This window comes from Anabas testudineus, chromosome 16 (assembly GCF_900324465.2).
Source record: "Anabas testudineus chromosome 16, fAnaTes1.2, whole genome shotgun sequence".
Classification (NCBI taxonomy): domain Eukaryota; kingdom Metazoa; phylum Chordata; class Actinopteri; order Anabantiformes; family Anabantidae; genus Anabas; species Anabas testudineus.
In genome coordinates this window covers 17,682,602-17,705,884 of record NC_046625.1, presented here as the reverse complement: position 1 = coordinate 17,705,884, position 23,283 = coordinate 17,682,602, and the positions used below count along the sequence as shown (strand labels likewise).

Sequence of the window (23,283 nt, the reverse complement as noted above, 5' to 3'; positions counted from 1 at the left end):
ACTGAATAAGGCTCGTTTTTTATGGTTGGGTAGACTGAAAAGACTGCATTTAGGTCACTTCTCAGACTGCTTTAACTTCTGACCTGTTTTACATCAAGCTGAATATAGTTTAGTATTTAATTCACTTACATCCAAAGGTGCAGGATTTATGATCCCACCTACTTTAACTGTGACCAAGGAGTGTGGATACAGTGGTTTCACAGTTCACTGAACACCATGTTCAAATTTAATGAGTAAAAGTCACTTTCTGTTCCCTTTCTTTGCTGTTGCTGTTCATATCATAACAGTGGCAAAGACCTTTCCATGTCTGTTACTAAATCACAGTTTGTACATTTCAGATTTAATATCTGTTTGCAAACTTTATGAGATAAGAACTGGAACAGGCTGTGTTAACAAATAATTAAACAAATAAAGTATTCAAACCCACAAGACAACATACACACAAATAGTTTTGTGATTTAAAGCTTCCTGGGGACAGTCTTGCTGGACACAGGTGTCCTACAGCCTTTTTTCTTGATGAAGGAGTATTTTTAACAACCTGGAAACCCAAATGTTGTTGTCATTACTTTAAACCAGTAATGCAACACAAAGCACTATTACACCATATACATTTGTGGCCATAATTGTTCCAAATTCAATAATAACATGTTACAAACCTTTATAAATCTGAAAATGGAAACAGCAGTAACATAATATAATCCAAAAGGCATATGTGGCAGTAATGGTAGGCCTATATCTGAATGTGTAAGACTTTAATCTTTGCATGTAGTGGAGTATTTTGGTATAAAGCTTAATGATGCCAGACTGAAACCATGCGTCCCTCCTCTGTCTGGCAGACATGGACAGTGAAGCAGCTCTATGTGTTGCAGAGCTGTGCTGCCGAGTGTCCGTGAACGCCCCCCCTGTCTGATACGCTCCTGCTGACTGGGAGCACATGACCAGGCGTGTTTACGCCTGCAGTCAGTCTCACACAGCGCAAACTGTGCCACTGACAGGAAAAGCTTGATAAGCAGGCTGACAGAGACTACAGGCAGCGTTGCGGTGAGAGGTTATTGCTCGGAGCTGGGTGAGTTTATCTCCATTAAAGCTCATTTCCTTCAGTGTCTGGTGTGACGGCGTTTGGCATCAGGGGACTCTTCCGTAGCAGCAGCTGCTAGGTTAGCATGCTAATGCAGCTGTTAACACAGCTCGCTGCAGCGGCATCGCCACCCAGGCAGGTTAAACCCAAACATTACACCGTAAAACCATAAGGTGTACCTGTCTCTGATGTTATGTGTTGTGTCTTAATTAGCGTTAAACGTTACTGTCTGAGTTAAAGTCAGTGGAGGTAATGCCAAGTGGCTTGAATTGCCTACATGTACATAAAACGCTGAAGCGCAGGATTTTAAAGCTTTTTGTTGAAGACAAGTGTCTCAGTAATAATCGAAATGTCTTCAGCCCAGCTGTCATAGACCTCTGAGCAGTGTAACCCAACATCATGGGGCTGCTGTCGATCAAGTCAACCACTGGTCCTTTCAGTCATGTGAATGAGAGGAGCAATAAACCTCTGTTTATGTGCACTGTAAGAAAAAACCAAGACATGTCACAAAAAACAGGCAGTCTGTTGAATGCCACCATTCAAATTAACTGTGTATTTATGTAGCATATTCTGTCTTTTAGTGCCAGAGAGCATCTGCCCATCTGCCCCCCAGGAGGGAAGCCTGATCCCCAGCCTCAGGCTCCAGGAAGCCAGGCCTCTTGCTGTCCAACATGGACGACACAGATGTGGAACGTAAGCTCTTGGTCCACATATTTTTTTAGGTGATTTTTTTTTTTGTGTGTTAAATGCATGTTTCATATGTCTGTGTTCTTTTGCTTTGTGTCTTCCCTCTAGAGGTGACCCTGGCTCTGCTAGACGCAGCCAACGATAAAGACTCCGAGGTCCAGGAGCAGGTCAGAAAGTCTATGTTAACTCTGGGAAAGCAGCAGCCAGACCGAGTATTAGCCATGTGTCAGGACTACCTCCTGAAAAATCCAAAGGTAAATCTATCTTGCAAGATCGTAGCAACGTGTCACATGTCCAGATGTGTATGTAAACCTACCTGGCTAACCTAAAACTGCTGCTGTTATCAGGATTCCTACTGCACACTACCAAGTAAAAAACAAACAACTTTTGTAGTTGCTGTGAAAGAAGTCAGGTAGACGAATCAAATCAGCATGCTCATACAGCCTCTATTGTTGTTATGGCTATTGTGTGTCAAAACTAAAACAAAACACCTACACCTAGAATTGCATATGGTGTGTGATTATACTGTACACATTAGAAAGTGGGAAAAGTCCTCCATGCTTTTGATTTCTGATATGGGAAAAATATTGTCCTTTAGCTTTTTTGACAGGATTGCAGCAAGCATTAAAAAGTAGCACTGACTCCAGTGACATTGTCTAAGAATAATCTGCCCTTAAGCTGTTAAACTCAGTCATAATGCACCTAAAGGCCTCCCAAGAGCTCCTAGCATAGGGCTCTGGTCTGTTCCAGTCAAAACATTCCTTCTACAGGTTTCATACATGTACTGGACTCAAACATTGCTATAAGTATGTAAGTCCATCTCTGTCACAGAGAGACTCTGACATCCTCAGTTTGTGTCCCTACATGATGCTACAATATCTTATCACATTGTCACAGCCTTTAGACTTGTGATTATCAGACAGTGACCTTATTACAGCGAAGAAATGTCTTAAGAAACACCCGAGACATTGTCAATAGGATGTCCTTTGAATTGTGATGCATTGAATGCGCTTCACTATATGTGACTTTGTAAATTCCTAAAGTATGTGAAAAATCTTTTTGATCCGCAATAATAAGTGAAACAGTTTTGAATGCACTCTTTGTGTTATTCCTGTCCTTCCACTCGTGTCATCTCTACTCCTTCTTCCCCTCTCCTTCTCTTCTTCTCCTCTAGTTGGTAGTGGGCCACAGAGTTGTGATTCTTCAGACGATTGAGCTGATTGTCAGCTGCAGGATAGATAAAATCAGTTCCCCCAGGATAAAGAGTATCATCTCCCTGGCGTCAGATGAGATGACACGATCAAAGGTAAAATGAAATAATCATTGTTTGCAGATGATAAATTATGTTTCTTACTGTTTTCTCTCTCTCTCTTTACTCGGTTCATTCCAGGAAGTCGTCCCTGATTGGCAGCAGGCAGCCAGCAATATCTTGGTTGCTGTGGGTAACAAGCACATCAATGATATCATGGAGGAGATACTAAGCAAGTTTCAGCCGGGAGTTCTGCCTCACTTTTTTGTGGTCCAAACACTAGCCAACCTCTCTGATTCCAACGGTACGACGTTATTTACACACACAAACACAAAGAAATCTAAATTTTGTCCCATGAGGCAACAATCAGTTAAACCTGTTCAACAACATTTGCAGTGGAAAGATTGTATTAGAAAAAGTTTTAACATTAACTGTGGAACTCTGAGATGTACTTTGACTGTTTATAAATTTGCATTGTGTAAAGACAGATTTCACCTGACATTACTAAAAACCGCTTTTCTTTAGCTTTTTGTACATTCATTGTTACTTACTGCTGCATTGATATTATCAGTAAGAGAAAGGAGAACACTGTGTTCACGAGGAAGTGGTGAGAAATACTGTGCCATTTACAATGTTCTCTTCTCCTTGTTGTCTAGTTTATGGCATGGTACCTTTCCTAAATGCTATTCTGGGCACCATGTTGCCCATGCTCAGCATGGCCAAACAAGACAACATGAAATGGGTCTTCTCTTCTGGTAGGAACCTGCAACATACAATTTGAAAACTGAGTATATGAGTATATTAATCTAAATTAATCTAAATCTCTCTAAATCCCCTCAAACATGCACTTGCTTCTTGCTGTTTTGTCTTCTCGTTGTTTCTACTGTCCCTTAATTGCCATTTTGTCTCTGTTTTGTTTCTCTCCCTCCAGCTCTGTGTCATTTCAGTGACAGTATCTTGGAGTACCTGGCCAACTTGGACAAAGCTCCAGATCCCACAGTCAGGAAAGACACATTCTCCAGTGAAATCTGTGTTGCTTTTGACATCCTCTTCAATAATTGGTTACAAAGCAGGGAGTCTAAGGTAAGATCACTCAGTGTTTGTGGTGGGGCTAAAGATTTGACAGACTGTATGGTTGAAATCAGTAATTTGTTCAAGCAGTGCTCAAAGAAGCTGAGGAAAGTTTTGACATTTTGACTTTTGGTTATACATATGATGATACAGGTTCCAAAGGCATACTTTGAATAAAGCACTGCAGGAAGATGCCTAAAGGTTACTTGGACATCACAACTGTTCCCAAATTTAGTGAAACATGTAGCTTCATGATGTTCCACATTTTAAAATTCCTCCGCATCAAACTAATGTGATTTGTGAATCTGTGTCTCCTAATCTCTGCCATGCTTCTCCCCTGACATCCTGTTTGTGTGTATGTGGGTTCTAGTTGAGGCTAACAGTGGCTGAGGCAGTGGGCTCTATGTGCCATCTGATGGCCAGTGACAAACTGGAGGAGCAAATTCCCAAACTTATTCCTGCCATCTTGTCCCTGTACAAGAAAAACACTGAGCACTACATCATTAGCAAGGTGGGTATGAGCTGCAGCAAATTGAACATCATCTGACCAGCTTATTATGATGTGAAGTTTGATGTCATACGTAAACAGATAAATACTATTATGTCTGTCCTCTGGAGAAAACTACAGTTGGATGAATTGGAACCCGGATCTACTCATATTGGCCTGATTTCTTTTGGTTATATATGTGGAGCTATTTATAACTTGTTGCTCTTAATATATCGTGCTTGTAGTTTAAAAATGATCATACTGTGGATGAGACTTTTTCTTAGAAGTTGACCCATTTCTTTTGTTTATTTGTCTCCAGAGTCTGTGCCAAGTGCTTGATGCTTCTGTCAACATGGGCAGCAGAGTGTTGGAGACACAATTGGACAGTCTACTCTTTGCACTTCATCAGCAGGTATGCAGTACTAAAATAAATACTGCAGATTTAACCTTAAGTTAAGAACATTAATGGCACAAGGCCCAATAGAATTCCCTCTAAAAGTGAAATGTTGAAACTTATACATGTTGGTCAGGAATGTTCAAAACCATTTTGAAGCATGTTTGAAAATGAGACATTTAGAAAGTTATTTTTATGTAGTAAATCCGTTTTATAATATATAATACTAGCTTGTTGTAGCAGGATGGGTCTTTGCTGTGGCTTTGATGATTAAAAATGCACAGGGTGTGCCAGTAACAGACCTTGAGCAAACTGTGAGCAAGACCTTTCAACACTACTTCATGATCTCAGCTCTCCTGGACCTGTCAGGTCTGTTTGCTGACGGTTACTGGTTCCCAATAGTATGCACAGAACTGTACAAGACTAACTTCCTCTCATACCAGTTGTAATCCGACCCTTGTGTGTCAGAGATCCCACTTAGTGACAAAGCAGTTTACCATATTAAAACCACAGTCTGTGACTAACTACATACAGCTAGGTTTATTTCTTGGTGTCATATTTACCACATGCTACTTTCTTTTAGGTGTGTCAAGTGACTGATAGAAAGTCACTGTAGTCAGATGTTTTCTTAGTGTTGTGACTCAGCTGACTATTGGCCTGATGACTTGACTGTTGCAACATGTTACCACGATGAGTCTACTAATGATTTCCGTGTACTGCGTGATCTGGATTGCTTGACTGTTATGGCACCGGTGCATGTAACAGTGTATACAGCTGCCATTTCTGTTTGACTTTTTCAGAGCATCCTAAAATATTCTGAAGATTTTAATTAATTTTTTACTTCCCCAAATGTTTTATTTTATGACTCTGGCCAGCTTCAAATTATGTCAGTAACATGCTAAGTGTAACATTTCCTTTGTCTCCCCCAGGTGTCTTCTCCTGTTGATTATAGTAATCCTCCCACTGTCAAAAACCACAACGAGGTCCTGCGCTGCTTCAGTTTGCTAGGTACTGAAGCTTTTCACTTGATGCTTTTATTTATGTATCTATATGTTGATTATTGTTTGTTACTGACAGTACTTTAAATTACGCAGATTTTTTAAGGCTGTAATATGAGGTCTATGGTGGTGAGGTTGAGCGTCTGGCATCCTGATCGACCACCATCAGGCCTTTCTATCTGTTTTAGTTCTACGGAGTCACAAGAACAGTAATAAGATCATCCATTAGTGTCCACCACAAGATAATCATATTAACTGTGACAACTGGTCTACTTCTCTATCTGCCTTGCTTCTCTTTCCTGTGTTTTGTCCTTGTTTTTGCATTACTGAGACAGTTTATGTATTTCACATTTTAAGTATTTAAATTATTTTTTCTTCCTGCCGCTCCTCTAGCCAACTCCTTCCCAGACCGACTGGTTATATTTGTTCTTCAGAAGTTGGAAAACAGCAATGAGCGGAGCAGGATTGGATCCCTGGCTGTCCTTCGCCACCTCATCAATTCCTCTAGTAAGGAACTGCAGTCAGAGGCACAAGCAATACATACAAACTCTTATGAACTCAATGTATTTCTCACACACAGCATTGATTAATATGTTTATTTTATATTAATAAATCTTCTATACACAATCCACAATAATATCAAAGTTTTAATTTGTATGTGCATGCAGTCATGTGGACTACATGTTTGTGAACTTGTTGCAGCTTCCACAATGGAAAGTAAGAAGCTACTTATTCTGGCCAGCATCAGACAACCAATGGCCGACCACAGCAACAAGGTAACACATACATGCAGCTGCATACATTCTCTGTGTGTCAGAAAATAGGCGTTTCTCTGTTGTTTTAATAATTTAGTTTTCCTTAAGAAGCTTATTGTTTGTATAATCATAACATTAGGACTCACAATGTGTCTGGCTCTGTTTCTGCTCTAGGTGAAGAAGCGTGTGGTCCAGGTTATCAGTGCGATGGCGCATCATGGCTACCTGGAGTTGGAGGGAGGGGAGTTGTTGGTTCGATTCATAGTTCAACACTGTGCCTTACCTGACACATATCAGGTAACTTCATTTCACAGCAGTTTTGTTGGACCTGTAAATATACAGTGGCAAGAAAAGGTATGTGAACCCCTTGAGGTTACGTGGAGTTTTGCATGAATTGGTCATAAAATGTGCACCGATCTTCATCTAACTCACAACAATACAAAAACACAGTCTGCTGAAAATAATGGTACACAAACATTATATGTTTTCATGTTTGTATTGAACATAACATGTAAACATATTAGCTAATTGGAGCCAGAAGTGAGCCAACCTTGAGTCCATTCAGTGTGATGATATTGGATGTGTTGCTGAAAGCTGTCCTGCCCTTTAAAAACACACACAAGTTTTGGGTTTACTGTTGCAGCACTGTTGTAAAGATGACTGCAAGAGTGCAGCGCAGAATGCTGAATGAGGTAAAGAAGCATCCTAGAGTGTCAGCTAAAGACTTACAGAAATCTCTGGCACATGCTAACATTTTTGTTGACACATCTACAATAAGGAAAAAATCAAACAAGAATGGAGTACATGGGAGGACACCATGGAGGAAGCCATTGCTGTCTACTGGCAAAATATTCTGTGGACAGATGAAACCAAAATTGAGTTGTTTGGGAAAAACACACAACACTATGTGTGGAGAAAAAAAGGCACAGCACACCAACATCAAATCATCATCCCCAATGTAAAGCATTGCAGAAAGAGCATCATGGTTTGGGGCTGCTTTGCTGCCTCAGGGCCTGGACGGATTGTTGTCATTGATGGAAAAATGAATTCCAGAGTTTATCAAGACATTTTGCAGGAAAACATAAGACCATCTGTCCTCAAACTGAAGCTCCACAGAGGATGGGTGATGCAACAGGACAATGACCCAAAGCATACAAGTAATTCAACAAAAGAAAAGCTTCAACAGGACAAAATACGCCTTCTGGAGTGGCCCAGTCAGAGTCCTGACCTCAACCCGATTGAAATGCTGTGGCATGACCTTAAGAGAGCCATTCACACCAGACATCCCAAGAATACTGCTACACTGAAACAGTTTTGTGAAGAGGAGTGGTCCAAAATTACTACAGATCGTTGTGCAGGTCTGATCTGCAACTACAGGAAACATTTGAGGTTATTGCTGCGAAAGACGGGTCAACCAGTTATTAAGTCCAAAGGTTCACATACTTTTTCTACCCTGCTCTGTGAATGTTTACATGTTATGTTCAATAAAAACATGACAACATATAATGTTTGTGTACTATTATTTTCAGCAGACTGTGTTTTTGTATTGTTGTGAGTTAGATGAAAATCGGAGCACATTTTATGACCAATTCATGCAAAACTCCACATAACCTCAAAGGGTTCACATACTTTTTCTTCCCACTGTATTTGTGTGTAAATTATCTGTTATAATAATTATAATTACTAAAAATTTAATTTCAATTTAGTAATAACTATTTCTTCATCTCCTGTTTAAACAAACCATTTAAATGCAAAAACACAAGCAAATCATGTATGTATGTAAACATATATAACATGTATACAGTATAAACATGATATTGGATGATACTGAGTTGAAAAGTGCACTTTATCAACTCATGGGTTATCAGTGCAGCAGCTGATTTCCAGATTAAAGGGGCTTGAAAATTAACATGGTGCATGTTCAACATTTAGAATCCCACATTTTGCAGTTAGACGGTTGAAGATTTGGAAGGTAAAATACTTCATGTATTTTCATCTATGTCCCCAGCGAGGCCAAAAGCCCATCGATCCAGAGGAAGTAACTAATGAATCACTGAGGACAATGTGTGACAACACTCTTCATCTCCTGACAACCACTGTTGGACGACTTGCAGATGTATGTACAGGTCATTAAATAATGGATGAGCTCAGTTGTTTAATTGCTGAATATTATATGCACTATGTCGTCCAATCCATTGCATGTGTTATATAAAATAATCTAATGTATGTAATTTGTTGTTTGTAGGTGCTATGGCCCAAGCTGCTGTACTATCTGACCCCTTCACAGTACAGCAACGCAACCACTCCTCTGTGTAAGAGTCTCATTGTGCTGGGCAGCAAGAAGAAAACTAACAAGGAGCCCAGCTTCAACATCGACTTTACACAAGAAGGTAGGAAGACTAGAAGGTGTGAATTATTATGGACAAAGGCAAATTTAGAAATGAGTTTATTTATTTTGAATGATGTCTTTTGTGTATTTTCTCCAGTCAACCTGCCCTCTCCTCAAACACTAATGATCAGACTGCTGGTAAGTACCGCCAGCTAGCATTACTATTATCATTATTAGTTACTTACTCCCAACTTTATAATAACAGGCTCACTAAACCTACAGAGACTGAAACAACAGTTGCTAATCCTGGAAGACCAGAGGGGTGTTGCACAAAACCAAGATAGGGGATTAAGCCAGGATTTTCCCGATATCCTGGTTGAATTTATCATGACATTTGTTGCACAAAAGCTGGATCAATTAATCCCAGCCGAGTTATTCTGTGGTGCCTGTATTGTGGTTATCCACTCATCCCACCTTCATTTAGCCCAGACTCAGTTGCACAAAAGCAGGTTAAATTAATCTTAATTAAGTTACTATGGAGATTTATTCTCTGAACTTAGATATAAACTACCAAATTATTTTATTTATTATAAAAAAAAACTAGGGAAAAAAACAAATAAAATGTAAAGACTGCAAACTGTGGATTTTCAGTAACATATGCACTGTCGATGCACTGCTGCTGCTCTGTGGGTTAAAAGTATGCTGCGTGAGTTTTGTCCATGTTTGCTCAGTAACTCTTTGATCCTTAATAACACGAATGCGCACTTATACCAGATACATCTACACCTGGATTGACTTAGCTACACCTTCTTATTCTGGCAAACGTGCAATAGAATAAGCCAGGATGAGCTGATCAGATTAGCTCAAGCTAGGATATTTCAGTTATTCTGAATTCTTAATTTTGCTTTTATTGGGACTATTGGGCTTATTATGCCCAATAATCCTTATTAGTTGTCATGTTTATTCTAACCATGTGGTCCAGTTGTGCTACAAGTAGAAGTAAAGTTGTTGTTGTTAGTGTCTTTATATTAACAATCTTTAATTTGAGGTAGGTTATCTATACTTATCTATAACACGGATCTCCGTTTATGTGTTTTTGTCTTTGCTGGTGTTTCCCAGATGAATGCAGCATTCCCGTTCAATAACAGAGGTCATGGAGCTCCATCCCTCTCACTCCTTCAGATCCTCAGCATAAACATTCACCCCAAAACAGAGACTCTCTGGGAGAAAGAGATCCCTGTCCTCCTGTCTATACTAGAGGGTATGAGAGGTGGACACTATCTTTTCAGAGCACTGCACCTGTACTTGATTTACTTCATTTGTATGTTTGTAGATGTGCTTGTACAGCGTCCGTTTTCTCCTCTGTAGTGGAGTAGTCTGACTGTGTATTGTGGTTTTCAGAGTCAACACCAGAGAGCCTTGATAAGCCACACTGGGATGAAAAGTTGCTGAAGGTGAGATTTTCTATATGGATATTATTTCATTTGGGTCATAATCTGTCACTTTTTCGCATGGTAATAAAATCACGTGGTGGTAATAAATACAGATACAGCTACCTTTATCCACAAATATGACTAATAATTTCTATTCATTTTAATTTAATTGTTTGTAATCAGCAGAGAAATTATGCCTGCTTTGTGGTTTTTGATATAGCAATGTGACTTGGTCTGGCAAGATGTCATTCTAAACATGATCAAAATGTGTCTCTAGCTTTTATCTAAAACCCTGGCTACTATTGGTGACGATAAGTGGGTGTGTCAGTTGGCAGCTGAGGCAACTCGATATCTATCTACGTACAACATTGCCTTAGAGGAGAAGGTAAGCGCTGCCAGACTACGTGTGTACACCGAGAGGTGAACAGTTAAACCGCTCTCATAAAACACAGAAGGTCAGACACAGCATTTAACAGCAGCAAGTAGAAATCTTCAGAGAAATATAATCTTCTGAAAAATTTGATAGGTGATCATGGGACCCTAATATTCTTTTGTAGTTCAATGAGTGGCCTTAACATGTGGGCTGACAAACCTTGATAAAGAAATTGAAAAATGAGTACTGCACAAATATGATGATAATAAATAATTATAATAATATTTGCATTTTACCTCCCCCTTCTTTAGAGTTTTCTGTATCAGTATATAGGAGTGACCCTCCAGCAGTGTTTCAATAAGGAGGCCGTTAAAAAACAACTGCAAGAAGTCCTTCTCTCTGCACGTCACATTGACGCCATTGAAAGAGAGGTACTGTCTGTCTGAAACAGAGGTGTCCCATGACAAATTCTTTGTTGTTGTTTTGTAACAGGCATAAACATCATTATTATTATTTATTTATTTATTTTTATTATTATTACACTAATTCTTTTTTTCTGTTGTCTGTATCTATCAGGGAGTTGCAATGGGCGTTGGTTTGTGTGCCAATAGCCACTTGGAAGGAACTCTAGCCAAACTGGAGGAGTTTGGCAAATCAGATGCCTTCAAGAAGTCACCAAGCATCTTCAACCTACTCAAAGTACAAAGACTTATCATGATGCATATTAATGGAAGTTAGATTATATATCAGACATTTGTTAGTTTATATATAATATTACAAATGTAAAAAGAAAACTGTCTCTGTCTCTCTTTCTTTCTTTCTCTCTTTCTTTTCTCAGGAGCGTAATGATGTTGAGGTAGAGAAAGTGAAAAGCACATTAATCCTGTGTTATGGACATGTGGCCCTGAACGCGCCACCAGAAAAGATACTAAACCGCATTGATCAAGACATCCTTAACTGCATCAGTAAACACTTCAACACCAAGGTAATGTTGATACTGGGGCAGAGAATACAGTGATGATGATGATGATGATGATAAGAAAAAGGGTTACAGCTTCAAGTTGAGGCTATAGGACCCCAATATGTGAGATACTGTAAATGACTTATTTGGCTTTAAGGGTAATAACTGTATAGCTGTATATTTGAAATTAATTGTTGTGCTGTGTGATTATTGCCACTACAGTGAATGGATTTTATTTCAAACCTGAGTCTCCCATCACTGATTTTTGTATAATAAAGCATAAACCTTTTATTTATTTAATTATGATTTTAATTATAAGAGTGATGAATGTACCATTTCTGATTAATTTAGCAACACATTAAACGAAAGAACGTATCTCTGCAGGTAAGCAGACTGTATTTGTCTGTGGGCTCATGACTCTATCACCTCTATTTCATACAGGTTCTGGGGATAAAAGTAGAGACAAAGGTATCGTCACAGGACTACACGGATTGTTTTTCTTTGTTTTATTTTATCCTTGCTAGTTAATGCTTCCTGATCCCTCTCTTTCATCTTACTCACTTTCCTCACTCTCATTCAACATTTCACCTCAGTTCTGCACACTTCTGGTGATCCTGTCACTAAAACCTTACTCTTTAAGTCAAAAAAGCAAGCTTGTTATAGTAAAGTAACTGCTTTTTCTTTTTATGAACTATATCTCTGTTATATTTACCATTGTAGAGCGCAAGATTTTAGATCATGAATGATCCACCATTAACATTAATCTAGTCTGGTGGTGCAGCAAAAATATCTTAAATCATAGTTTATGGTTCCATGTTCCAGGTTGAGTATAACCAAAATGTTTTATAGAATTACAAATGCCTTACCATAGCAGCAAGTGATACACCACCAAAAATCACCACATTTGGAATATTTAAAGTGTGTAGTTTCCATATTAATAAAGAAAAGTAACTATAATCAGCTGAAATAAATTATGTTACAGCCTCAATCAATGAAAAGTCAAAATTACAGCCTGTGAGAGGTAAATGTTTGATACTCTTGAACTACATTTGAGGTGGTTTATCACAGTAGTCAGTTAATGTAAAACCAGAGACATGGTTACTTCATTGTTTCCACCTTTGCAAGTGCTATGACTTTGGAAAGCAGCCAAGACGCCACCAAAACCTCATTGTTTTGCTGTTTAAAAATGTCTTTTTGCAACTGTATTATCTGACAGTTTCTGTCTCCCTGTGATCTGCTCTGAGATTGAACTTTTTCAACTTTTTTTCTCTGATGAAATATTGGTGGATTGTTCTCTGAATGCTAACCAGTGACTCACCCTCAGTTTTAAACTGTGTGCTTAATCCTGACAGCTCTTCATGTCTTTAGGCCGCAAGCTCTACTGTCACTTCTTGAACCTGCTGGTGGTCCCATGTTGGACAAAACTGCTCTAATCTAATCACAAAACTCTGATTTCAAACTTCTCTCCATCCATAGGCATGGAGAATCAATCTACAATATCACTGTTGGATTGATTAGATTGATCGATAACCTGAGTGAATTCCTTGAATGATTTTTGATTGGTGAAAACATTTTGGATTGTTTTTGGAACCGTTCCTGACACTGTTGTAAATGCATAATAATAAATCCAGTTGTCCAGTTTTTCCCTTTACCTATTTTTTCTCTTATATGTCTCTACATGTCTCTTGTCTGTCTATATTTTGTCCACCTGCCCTTGTATGTGTGTTGCCCTAATACAGGACCTGACTATGAAACTGAGTTTGATCCAAAGCGTTGGCCTCATAGCCAAAGCCATCAGTGAGTGTGTGAAGAGGCAAGGCTACATCTTCTCTCGCAAACAGGAGCTCATTAATGTTATGCTGGTCAGTATGTAAATAAGAAAAAGCTTCCAGTCATTTCAAAATCGTCTATAGAGGTGTAATTTAAACAGTTATTATTAAAACAATGTATGATGATCTCTGTGGCTGCTGTCCTTATGCTTGTCAGGATTTTATTAAGGCAGAGCCAGCTGATTCCTTGAAGACGCCTGTACGCCATCTTGTGATGACCACTTGTGCCAACTTAATGTATCCTTTGCTTCCATAAAATACTTCTCAGTGTAACAGCATAGATAAGATTTTGACATTTGAGATTATTAATGCAGGCTAAATTGTACAAAACATTGGATTTTCAGATAAGGCTGATTTATACATGTGTTAATATTATTATTATTATTATTATTATTATTATTATTAGTAGTAGTAGTAGTAGTAGTAGTAGTAGTAGTAGTAGTAGTAGTAGTAGTAGTAGTAGTAGTAGTATGCTACATTTAAAACATGAATTATTACAACAGAATTGCAATTAAAGGATACACAGCAGAAACCAAATATAAACCAACCTTAAATGATTTAAAATGTGTGTTCTTGCACTTGAGATTGTCAGTTTCCAGTGTTTTATCTTTGACCTTTAGTGCTTCAGGCCCCTAGACCCTGCACTGAGCGAGAACGAGAGCTTTGACTTGCTAAAGGTGTGTGTGAACAGTGTGCTCTCTTTGCCACCTGAGACACACACTCCTGAGAAAACTAAAGATGAGGAGATACTGGACCCAAAGCTGAGAAAGGTGAAATGAATAAACTGAGACATGCATTATTCCTGCAACTATATAGGCAGCACTTGGTCTTGTACAGATGCTAATCTAAACACAAACACATGTTTGTTATTATTATTTTTTTTTATTATTATTATTATTACAAATTTAACCCATTTGTGGTCTGGCTTTATTTTTTATTTTTTTATTTTTTCTTTCTTCAAAATTTGTCAGAATGTTTTAGTTCTTGTGCTGGTAATTACTAAAGATCCTTCTTAAATAGATACAACCAAGCCCTTGTCTCATCTACACGTATAGAACACATATGTGGCAATTTCCAGACACTGGTGTTACAGATTCTGATGAATGTCTTCAGGCCTTGTACAAAGACACGTTGGCTGCGCTGCAGGAACTGCTGAAGAGTGTACTGGCCAGGGATCCCACACCCGATGGCCTGCAAAGTGTCTTCAAGGTGAGGCCTGTTGTTTTAACTTAATCACCTCCTGACATGAATGAAGTATTGTTTTTATTATTTCATTGTCCTGTTGTATCTTGTTCTGATTTTACTACTTTAACTGATTTAACTACTTTAGTAGTGTTACAAAATGTTAAGAAGTAACTTGTGGTCTGTATTATTGCAGCACATTGAGTCCTGGTTGAGCTCCTCACAGGACTATGAAAGAGAGAGAGCAGTGACAGCGACTGCTCACATACTAGCTTACTACCTGGATAACCTGACTGTAAAGGTACATACACACACATTTGTTCCTTTATGTCTTGTGGGTTTACTTCAGGCATCAAAGTTAACACACTTCTCGTGTACTTCTCATGACTTATAACATCAGGCTCAATTAGTGAACCAAAGTATGGTGCATTGTCATTCTTTCAAGCAGGACCATTTCAGTGCTTTATTTTTGTGCATCAATCTTTAGAACATGATATCTTTCCACAACCTTGGAGCCATGTTAGGCCGACTGTCTCCACGATGTTCTGACCCTCACCCTGCTGTACGCACTGCTGCTATTGACTGTATATACACACTACTTTTTATACAGCTACGATATGAAGGTACAGACACCCAGAGCATCTTATTCCTACATTATACCTACATTATATATTATATTGTTTAAAGAGAAAAATGTTATTTCGTGAGTTGTTTTATTTTTGTGTATAGGTTTCTCTCAAGATTATAAAGATGAAGCTGTGGACAGTCTGTTGCCCCTAAAAGACAAACTAGATAACCCTGACCACTCGGTTCTCTACAAGACCTGCTCTGACCTCACCAAGGTACACCCTGTGCCACTCAGCTGTCATAAAATTAAACTTTTATTATTGTGCCTTATAGTAAAGAATCTCATCCAGGACAATGTGCTCATACAGTTTATGTTCGTTTGCGGTGTCAGGTGATGAGCAAACGTCTGCCTCAGCAGCAGCTGACGACGGTGGTGTTCATGTTGTTTGAAGGACTGGTCGACAGTCAGACAAACTGCTGCAGAGCTTCATCTGTCATCTTAAATACTCTGCTGAAGAACAGAGGAGGGGGGCTGCAAGAGATGGTAAAGCCTGCATACACACACACACACACACACACACACACACACACACACACACACACACTCATCCCCGCTGTACTGGATTATTTAACAGACCTTATTTGCTTCTGTTTGTGTCTGTGATGTGTGTCACGTATTTTAGGTCCCAGAGATGCTGGAAGTGCTTCATGTGCGTCTGCAGAGCATCACAGAGGAGCAGGTGGGGTGTTAGTATAACAGTGTTCAGCACTGATTATTTGATAGTACTCTTGTTATTATGAACAATCAAGAAATTTCTGTCTTACCTAATTATTAGTTGTTGACAGTCTGTCCTTCTACTATAAATACCTACATAACGTAAAATGAGGTCAGACTGAAAGAACCATTTCATTGCACCTGTGTTCAGGTGAGAGTGGCAGTGGGACAGACGGTACTAATCCTGGCCTCTCAGCATCTACAGACTGTTATTAACACACTAGTTAACCAACCACTTCCTTATGACAGGTATGTATATAAGACCTATGAATACATAAACCACATCAGCATGAGTACAAAACATTTCATCGCCTAAATGTCAGCTGCTATTTCTTAGAGCTAAGAGTTAGTTTTTATTCAGTGGAAGATGCCATTTTTCTGACACTTATTATTTCTCTGTCCAGCTGGACCAGTGAGATGTGGATGGCCTTGGGAGCAGATTCCATTGTAGCCAAACAAATTATAGAGATGGTGATGGAGAAGCTTGTTGTGATGGCACCCTATGTAGACAAAAAGGAGTCAATGATAAGAGGAAGGACGACAAAGGTGGCCACCAATCAGCCATTGGCTGTAAGTCTCAAACACTGACAGACATGTCACTGACTACTTTGTGCACATACACACATTCTAATACCCCAACTTTTTTCTTCAGATGACCTGTGGTCTCAAAGAGCTGTTATTAAATGGTTCGAGTCAGGAGCCAGCAGTCAGTCTGTTTCCTCAGCTCTTCTCCTGTCTCACAGTCAGACTGGGAGCCAGTGTTGGCGTCTCAGCCCCCAAGGACAGCAACACTAAACATGCCGCCAATGTCCATGTAGCGGGGTGGGCATCGCTATTTTTAATATAGTGAAATACTTTTAGATTAGCTGATAGGTGTGTTAGTGAGCCAACAATTTGACCTAATCATTTTTTATTCTGTTTCAGGGTAGCGGCCGATGCTCTGAGAATCTTGTTGGCACGAGCCCAGTTAGATGAGGTGATGAAAAGAATGGATGAGGGAAACGCCTGGGATGCAATGAGGGAACCAAATACACACATTACTGGGGTTACACTACTAGCAAGGTACAGTCACACTCACGTTAAGCAAGCATTAAATGCTGTAAAGCATTGGCCAAAAATTTTCAGAATAACATAAATATACATTTTTATTTAAGTGTACTGCCTCTGTGTTTCGATTTTTTTGTCAGATGTTATAGTAAAGTATAATTATGTGTATATATTATATTTAATATAATTACAAGCATTTCTTTCTTTTATTGACAAAATTAAGGTAGCAGACTTTGTGAAAATTAATATTTGTGTCATTCTTAAAACTTTTGGCCACGGCTCTAATCTCAGTAAATTATTCAAGTGACTTGCCTACTGAACAGTCATCATAAACCCAATGTGTGATGCTCACTATATTTGTTTACATCCATTTGATATCTGTTATGCTTAACTTAGTGCACTTTTAGAGCAGTTTATCATGGACTAAACTTTAGGAAATCCACTTATGCAGTCTTTAATTGGTGCATGTATTGATCATGTTGTCTGTAGGGCGATGGCCAAACACGCTGGTCCCAGGTTGCCTGCCATCGTTGAGTGTTTGTGTCCGTCACTGAACAACATCTATGAATGCCAGAGAATCACTGTCACTGCTTTCTTCTCTGAGGTGCTAACCATTAAATGTGGCATAAAATAAATGATCGTATTTGTTGACTTGCAGGTGGAGAACGTAAATAACATGATGTGTTTTTGTGTTTGTGAGTCCAGCTATTAAACCATCACGTGGTGACAGAGTTAATACTGATAGATGTGTTAATGAACAACATGATGGAGAGAATATCAGATCCCTCTTGTACCGTCCGCATGTTGGCTGTGCGAGGGTTGGGAAACATAGCTGTGGGATCACCTGAAAAGGTACGGCACCCCCGTACATACACATGAGCACACAAACTGTGCAGCTGTACTTTACTGTAACTACTGTAGGCGTTAGGTCGCTCACTACTTTCACTCTCTCACTTCCCCGCACTAGGTGAATAAATATGCCAAAGAGCTTCTGGCAGCCATGAGTTCTGGCATGGAGGAGAGGGATGATCCAGGTAAGTTGACAGCAAAGTCATTTCCTCTGGGGAAAAAGTTATAGCAATTTCTAGTGGTAGTGTAGCTCACTGGAGTTATTACAGTGATTTCTACATATGCACTTCTCACACTCCTTTACCAGCTTGACAGACCAACTGTTCAGCCACTTATCTTGGATTGCATTGCCATTGGTGGAAATGTTGCTTTTTTTAAATGCCTTTATCTTCTTAGGTAAACTGATTACTCTTGAGGCCATGTCAGGTTTGTCCAAAGTTTTACTCCACCTGGACAAGAAGAATGTCCACTTACTAGTCGTCTACATTTTTATGAAGATTAAGCCATTTTTGGAAAGCGTAAGTTTCCCTTTGATCTTTCAAAATATACTATGATTATAGAGTATGTAACAATAATAATATACATGTACGCTAATAGTATCTCCTGGCTGTCACTCATCCAGGAGAATGATGAGATCCGCTGTGCGTCCATCCACTTAATGGGAAACCTGTCCAAGTTTGGCTCAGGAGAGCAGGTGTTCAAAGACCAGATCCACAGCATTCTGGTCAGCCTGCTGTTACACCTGGCTGACCCAAACCCTCAGGTGGTTAAGGTAGGAACTATACACCTGCACCAACATTAAAATCATTCAAACTACAATTTGCTCTGTTGTTTAACCACATACGATTTTTGTTCTTCTGTTTATGTATGTGTGTCCAGGCATGCAAGTATGCAATGCGTGTGTGTGCTCCTGTGGTGGGATCAGAGCAGATCACTGCCATGTTTCAGAACCACCTCCATGACGACAAGAGCTTGCACTACGGAGAGTTCATCAATGACCTCACCAAGTACCTGGTGAGACATATTTGTAATATACACTATTACTCACAGCAAAGCCTGCTGTAAAGGGTAGTTAGGGGTTCTCCCCTCCCATTATTACTAGTTATTACTATTACTAGTTTAATGTTGGCTTTATGTTTTGTGTTTTCTAGATCCAAGATTTTCCAGGCATGCTGAATTTCTACCACATATCAGTCATCCAGTTCTTCAAGAGCAACTGGTCGGAGGTCAGAGCAGGAGCTGCCATGTTTATAGGTACGAGTACAACACTGTCATATTTTAAACGGGAGATCCTACAATTTACTACAGGAGGAAAAGACAAATACTGTATTATTTTGATCACAACAATGCAGCTTTATTGCAGTACACCGGCCTATCTATGAAAAGTTATATTACATAAAGTAAGATGTGTGTGTTTCTTCAGGGTTTCTGCTCGGGAATCTTCCAGAGGAGCATCTCTCCCACCTGAACATGGGAACCATCACTAAAGGTGATGCTCTTTTCTTGGAAAATTAAAACTCACTGTACTTGTTCACTTGTTTTTGAAACATTGTGTGTGTGTTTGTGTTAATCCGCAGGTTTAGTGATGCTGCTTCAAGATCCAGATCCTGTGGTGAGAGTGAAAGCTGCTGAGGCCATGGGACATTTCCACTGACACACAGACAACATCCTACATACAAACAAATATCAGTGTTTCCTAACAGTCACAAATGGAACAGTAGGTCACAGCTACATACGTGACAAATAAAGTCTATTCATGATTTGGGCCTACAGTATGTTTACCACATGAAGAACCAACCATTTAAATGTGCAGTTATTCTGACATTATCCCAACAATGCAACTGCATCCTTCACTAAAGCAACAGGGACCAAAACAGAAACAAGTTTGAAGCCAGAAAACAAATGATCACATTTACCAATTTTACAAGCTCATACAAATGCACTGATAATACTCACAAACACCCACACATGCACATATATTTACCGTTATCAGCTTTGATTCGCTTCTTTTGACACTTGACTATGGCACTTGAAAGAAAGTGTTCATTCCTAACTGTGTTTGAGTGACCAAAGACTGTGTTGCTCTTTACAGACAGATGTCTGTTAGTGCAACAATCCTAGAGATATACTGTGCTCTGTCAGTGACATATACCATGCATTTAGACATTTCTAAAGCAGAGGGTGAAAATGTTTAAACTTGAGTAAAATGATTTTTTAGAATAAATATAGTTTCTTCAAATATTGTGTGGAAATGGTAACGGTAATACACATTAAGGTACGACTGAAATATTTAGTATGACTCTGGCTCGTAGCTGATGTGTGTGTACAGTCATACCAGCATTTTGTGATAGTGTTTCTGGATGTTAGTTTTAGTTTCAGACAATCTTTGTTTTAGAGGTAGTTTTAGTGCCCCAGAACCCCCCCTGCCTCTGATCAACCTGTTATCCTTCTGCTCGGAGCTTTATCCCTGACCTCCATGAAGATCCAGTGAAACATTTTAGATACATATGATATGTGGTAGTAACATTTATGCAAAGTCTAATGTAGAGAAAAAATATAATTTAAAATGCACAAGAACTACAGCAGGACCTAAATATGTTTTCAGGTTTATATCTGTGGCTGAAGTGTGTATTTAAAAGAAACAGGATGGGTATACTGTAGTTTCATTGCTGTGTCCAGTTGTCCAGATCATCTAAATATAGATTACGTGGTCAAATCAGTCAGCATTAACGATCCAATAACTACTTTCACAGCAGAACGTGTGCTTACTGCTCATGTGTAGTTAACACATGAACCAGCTGGTTCAGACAACCCACCTATGATTTAGCGTATTCATTCCAAGCTCCATTTTTGTTTCAAAGCCATGATGAAGCTGTATGTAAATCACTGCCACCACTATTACTGATTATCAGCTGTAGAATGATCATTTAATTTTACCTTCTGTCATAAACACAGCAGCCAAATCCTAGTTCATAAGTCATACAGAAGCCGGTTTCTTTTAATTCATGTTTTACATTGACATCAACTGATGAACCAGCCAGTTGCCATACCATAACCAGTGTTTCTGGATAGAAGCAACTAGTGTAGCCAAGCACAGCTAGTGCCAAATGTTCGATGGTAAGATACATTATTACAGGACTAGATATTGTCTTAATGATTTTCTCATTAAAAATGCACTTAATGTTTCATTATTCCATGAAATGCTTGGGTTTGTACAGTTGTAGGTTTGCAGGTCTCGTAAGTGTTTATGAGCAGTTCACTATGAGAGGCTGCCTGTACACATAACCTTACATTTTATGTCTCCAAAGTAATTCAGCCATAGGCCGACGAGGAGGGAAGCTGTTCATGTTCTTTTTTTATCAGTTATACTTTTACGTTCTTAAGCCCATTTCCTTTACGGAGAGCATATAAAAAAAACTAGTAAAGCCCATGATAGTGGTGTAAATCAAGTTCAACACATGGCTGCTTCTGGATCTCTATTTGTTGTCTTAGATCCAGTACACAAACAGAAACTAATTTCTTCTAGCACTTTCTAACACTATGTCATGGTTTAGGGTGAATGGTAAAAATAAAGTAACAGTTGTTTTAAATGATGTTATAAACTTGATTTAATTGTTATGTTTTTTTTCTTTCTTTTTTTACACGTTAATTATTATCTCGTACGTGGAGGGGCAGTTTGACTGTGAGTTGGTGCAGGAATGTGTTAAAGTGTGAATGTATGCACGTCACTTTTCATTTGTTACTGGACCAGAAGAAAGAGTGAATGATGGAAACCAGTGTATTTAAAATGCAGAAATAAACAAATCAAAACATAGCTGGTGTTTTATTATAATTAGCATTTATGTCTTTTTTTTTTTAATGCGGCTCAGTCCCGTGAACATCCACTCTCTGAGTACTGCAGCAGATCTAAATTCTTACATCCTGTTTTAAACTGTGTTGTGTTGAGTGTTTTAGTTTTACTAGTGAGTTTAATTTTCTGAATGTTAATTCTGCTTTTGCTAAGTTTCTAACTGATTCAAAGAAACCAATGGATAAATGTAGGCTTTTATTATGACCACTTCTCAGTTTTTATTATAGAAACATTCAATTAGCTCCTTTCTGCAAAATTTCCATTGTGCAGTGTGAGTGTACTTTGCTCTGCGTCCATATGGGTGCAGTGACAAGCCATGGTTTACCATAAGGACACTGGAAGATAATAGCATCATTCAACCTCTTCATATCAGAGGTCTAAGAGCTCTGATGACACACAGTATTTTTATTTATAAGTCTGATCAAACAACAAAGAAGCATGTAATTTAATCTCATGTCACAGTGTTCCTCTGTGTATTTCAGGGGCAGCTTGACTTAAAGCAAAGGTTCAAACATGTTGATGTGATAGAGTCAAACAACACAACACAACCAGGACAGGCTGCTTCTTATTACATTACTTACATTATCAGTTTGTCATCGTGTTCTTGAGCCAACATATAAATGTTATTGTCACATTTGGGGAATTTATCATGTGGATCATGGATGGATGGATGGACTATGAGACAAAAGACAAAAGAGGCACATACTAATAAAAGCCCTAATTGCTCCTATGTGCGTTCCCCATACTGACAGAGACAACGTTGTTTTCTGTCTCCTTGTGGTCACCTTTTATCTAATTCTAGTCATCATGTGTCTTCTTTTGCTAATTGTTTGAACTGTCTGTGATCATCTTATGGCTTCTTGGTTTGGTTTAGTGTCTTATTGTACGTTTTTTACTTTTTGTGGTCATTTTGTTTCTCTTTGGTTGTGATGAGGCCCCTTGTTGTCATTTTGTGTCTATTAGCTGAGCTCTGTTATGTTTCAACAACAAATATTAATGGGCCTTGACCTCTGGACCTGTACCTGGTAGGCCCATTCAGTGCTGATTCAAAATCAGGAGCATGAAGCTGCTTTCAGCTGTTCTCTTTTTGTTAGAACAACTGTGTAAATATGAAGCATTTGAGCTTTTGTATATGAGCTTTACTTTCAGACAGACGGTAAACAAGACTAGTGTGTGTGCCCGTGGAGCGGTGTCTGTAAAACAGGGAAATAACATAAAACACACGTCAGTCTTCAAGCTGTAATCTGAGGTTTTGTTATTGTCCTGAACAGGGAATTAACCAGCTCATCATTTTTCTGCTCGGTACTCAGCATGGTGCTAATCCTGGAAAAACCAGGATACTAATCATAGATAACAGTGATATTGTCCT

The 23,283-nt window shown here is 38.9% G+C and overlaps 1 protein-coding gene across 2 annotated transcripts; it reads left to right on the top strand.

Moving 5' to 3' along the window:
- Positions 1 to 931: 931 nt before the first annotated feature.
- On the top strand, positions 932 to 21,878 carry mroh1 (maestro heat-like repeat family member 1). 2 transcript variants are annotated; one of them, XM_026371188.1, is made up of 45 exons: positions 933 to 1,066; positions 1,660 to 1,771; positions 1,874 to 2,019; positions 2,940 to 3,071; positions 3,156 to 3,318; positions 3,671 to 3,769; positions 3,946 to 4,097; positions 4,456 to 4,596; positions 4,892 to 4,984; positions 5,896 to 5,974; positions 6,358 to 6,471; positions 6,667 to 6,740; positions 6,894 to 7,016; positions 8,728 to 8,835; positions 8,965 to 9,109; positions 9,206 to 9,246; positions 10,168 to 10,309; positions 10,450 to 10,502; positions 10,759 to 10,866; positions 11,166 to 11,285; positions 11,431 to 11,553; positions 11,693 to 11,839; positions 12,257 to 12,283; positions 13,555 to 13,677; positions 13,802 to 13,881; positions 14,273 to 14,414; positions 14,758 to 14,853; positions 15,023 to 15,127; positions 15,314 to 15,449; positions 15,556 to 15,668; positions 15,785 to 15,937; positions 16,077 to 16,133; positions 16,320 to 16,417; positions 16,573 to 16,738; positions 16,821 to 16,990; positions 17,093 to 17,230; positions 17,705 to 17,819; positions 17,921 to 18,067; positions 18,183 to 18,249; positions 18,461 to 18,582; positions 18,687 to 18,836; positions 18,944 to 19,078; positions 19,216 to 19,318; positions 19,488 to 19,553; positions 19,642 to 21,878. In XM_026371188.1, the coding sequence occupies exons 2-45, from the start codon at positions 1,750 to 1,752 to the stop codon at positions 19,716 to 19,718; spliced, it is 4,911 nt and encodes a 1,636-aa protein (XP_026226973.1). In that variant the 5' UTR covers positions 933 to 1,066; positions 1,660 to 1,749; the 3' UTR covers positions 19,719 to 21,878. The 2 variants fall into 2 exon arrangements, with proteins under 2 accessions (XP_026226974.1, XP_026226973.1); XM_026371189.1 differs by lacking the exon at positions 12,257 to 12,283 and having other exon boundaries at positions 932 to 1,066.
- Positions 21,879 to 23,283: the final 1,405 nt, after the last annotated feature.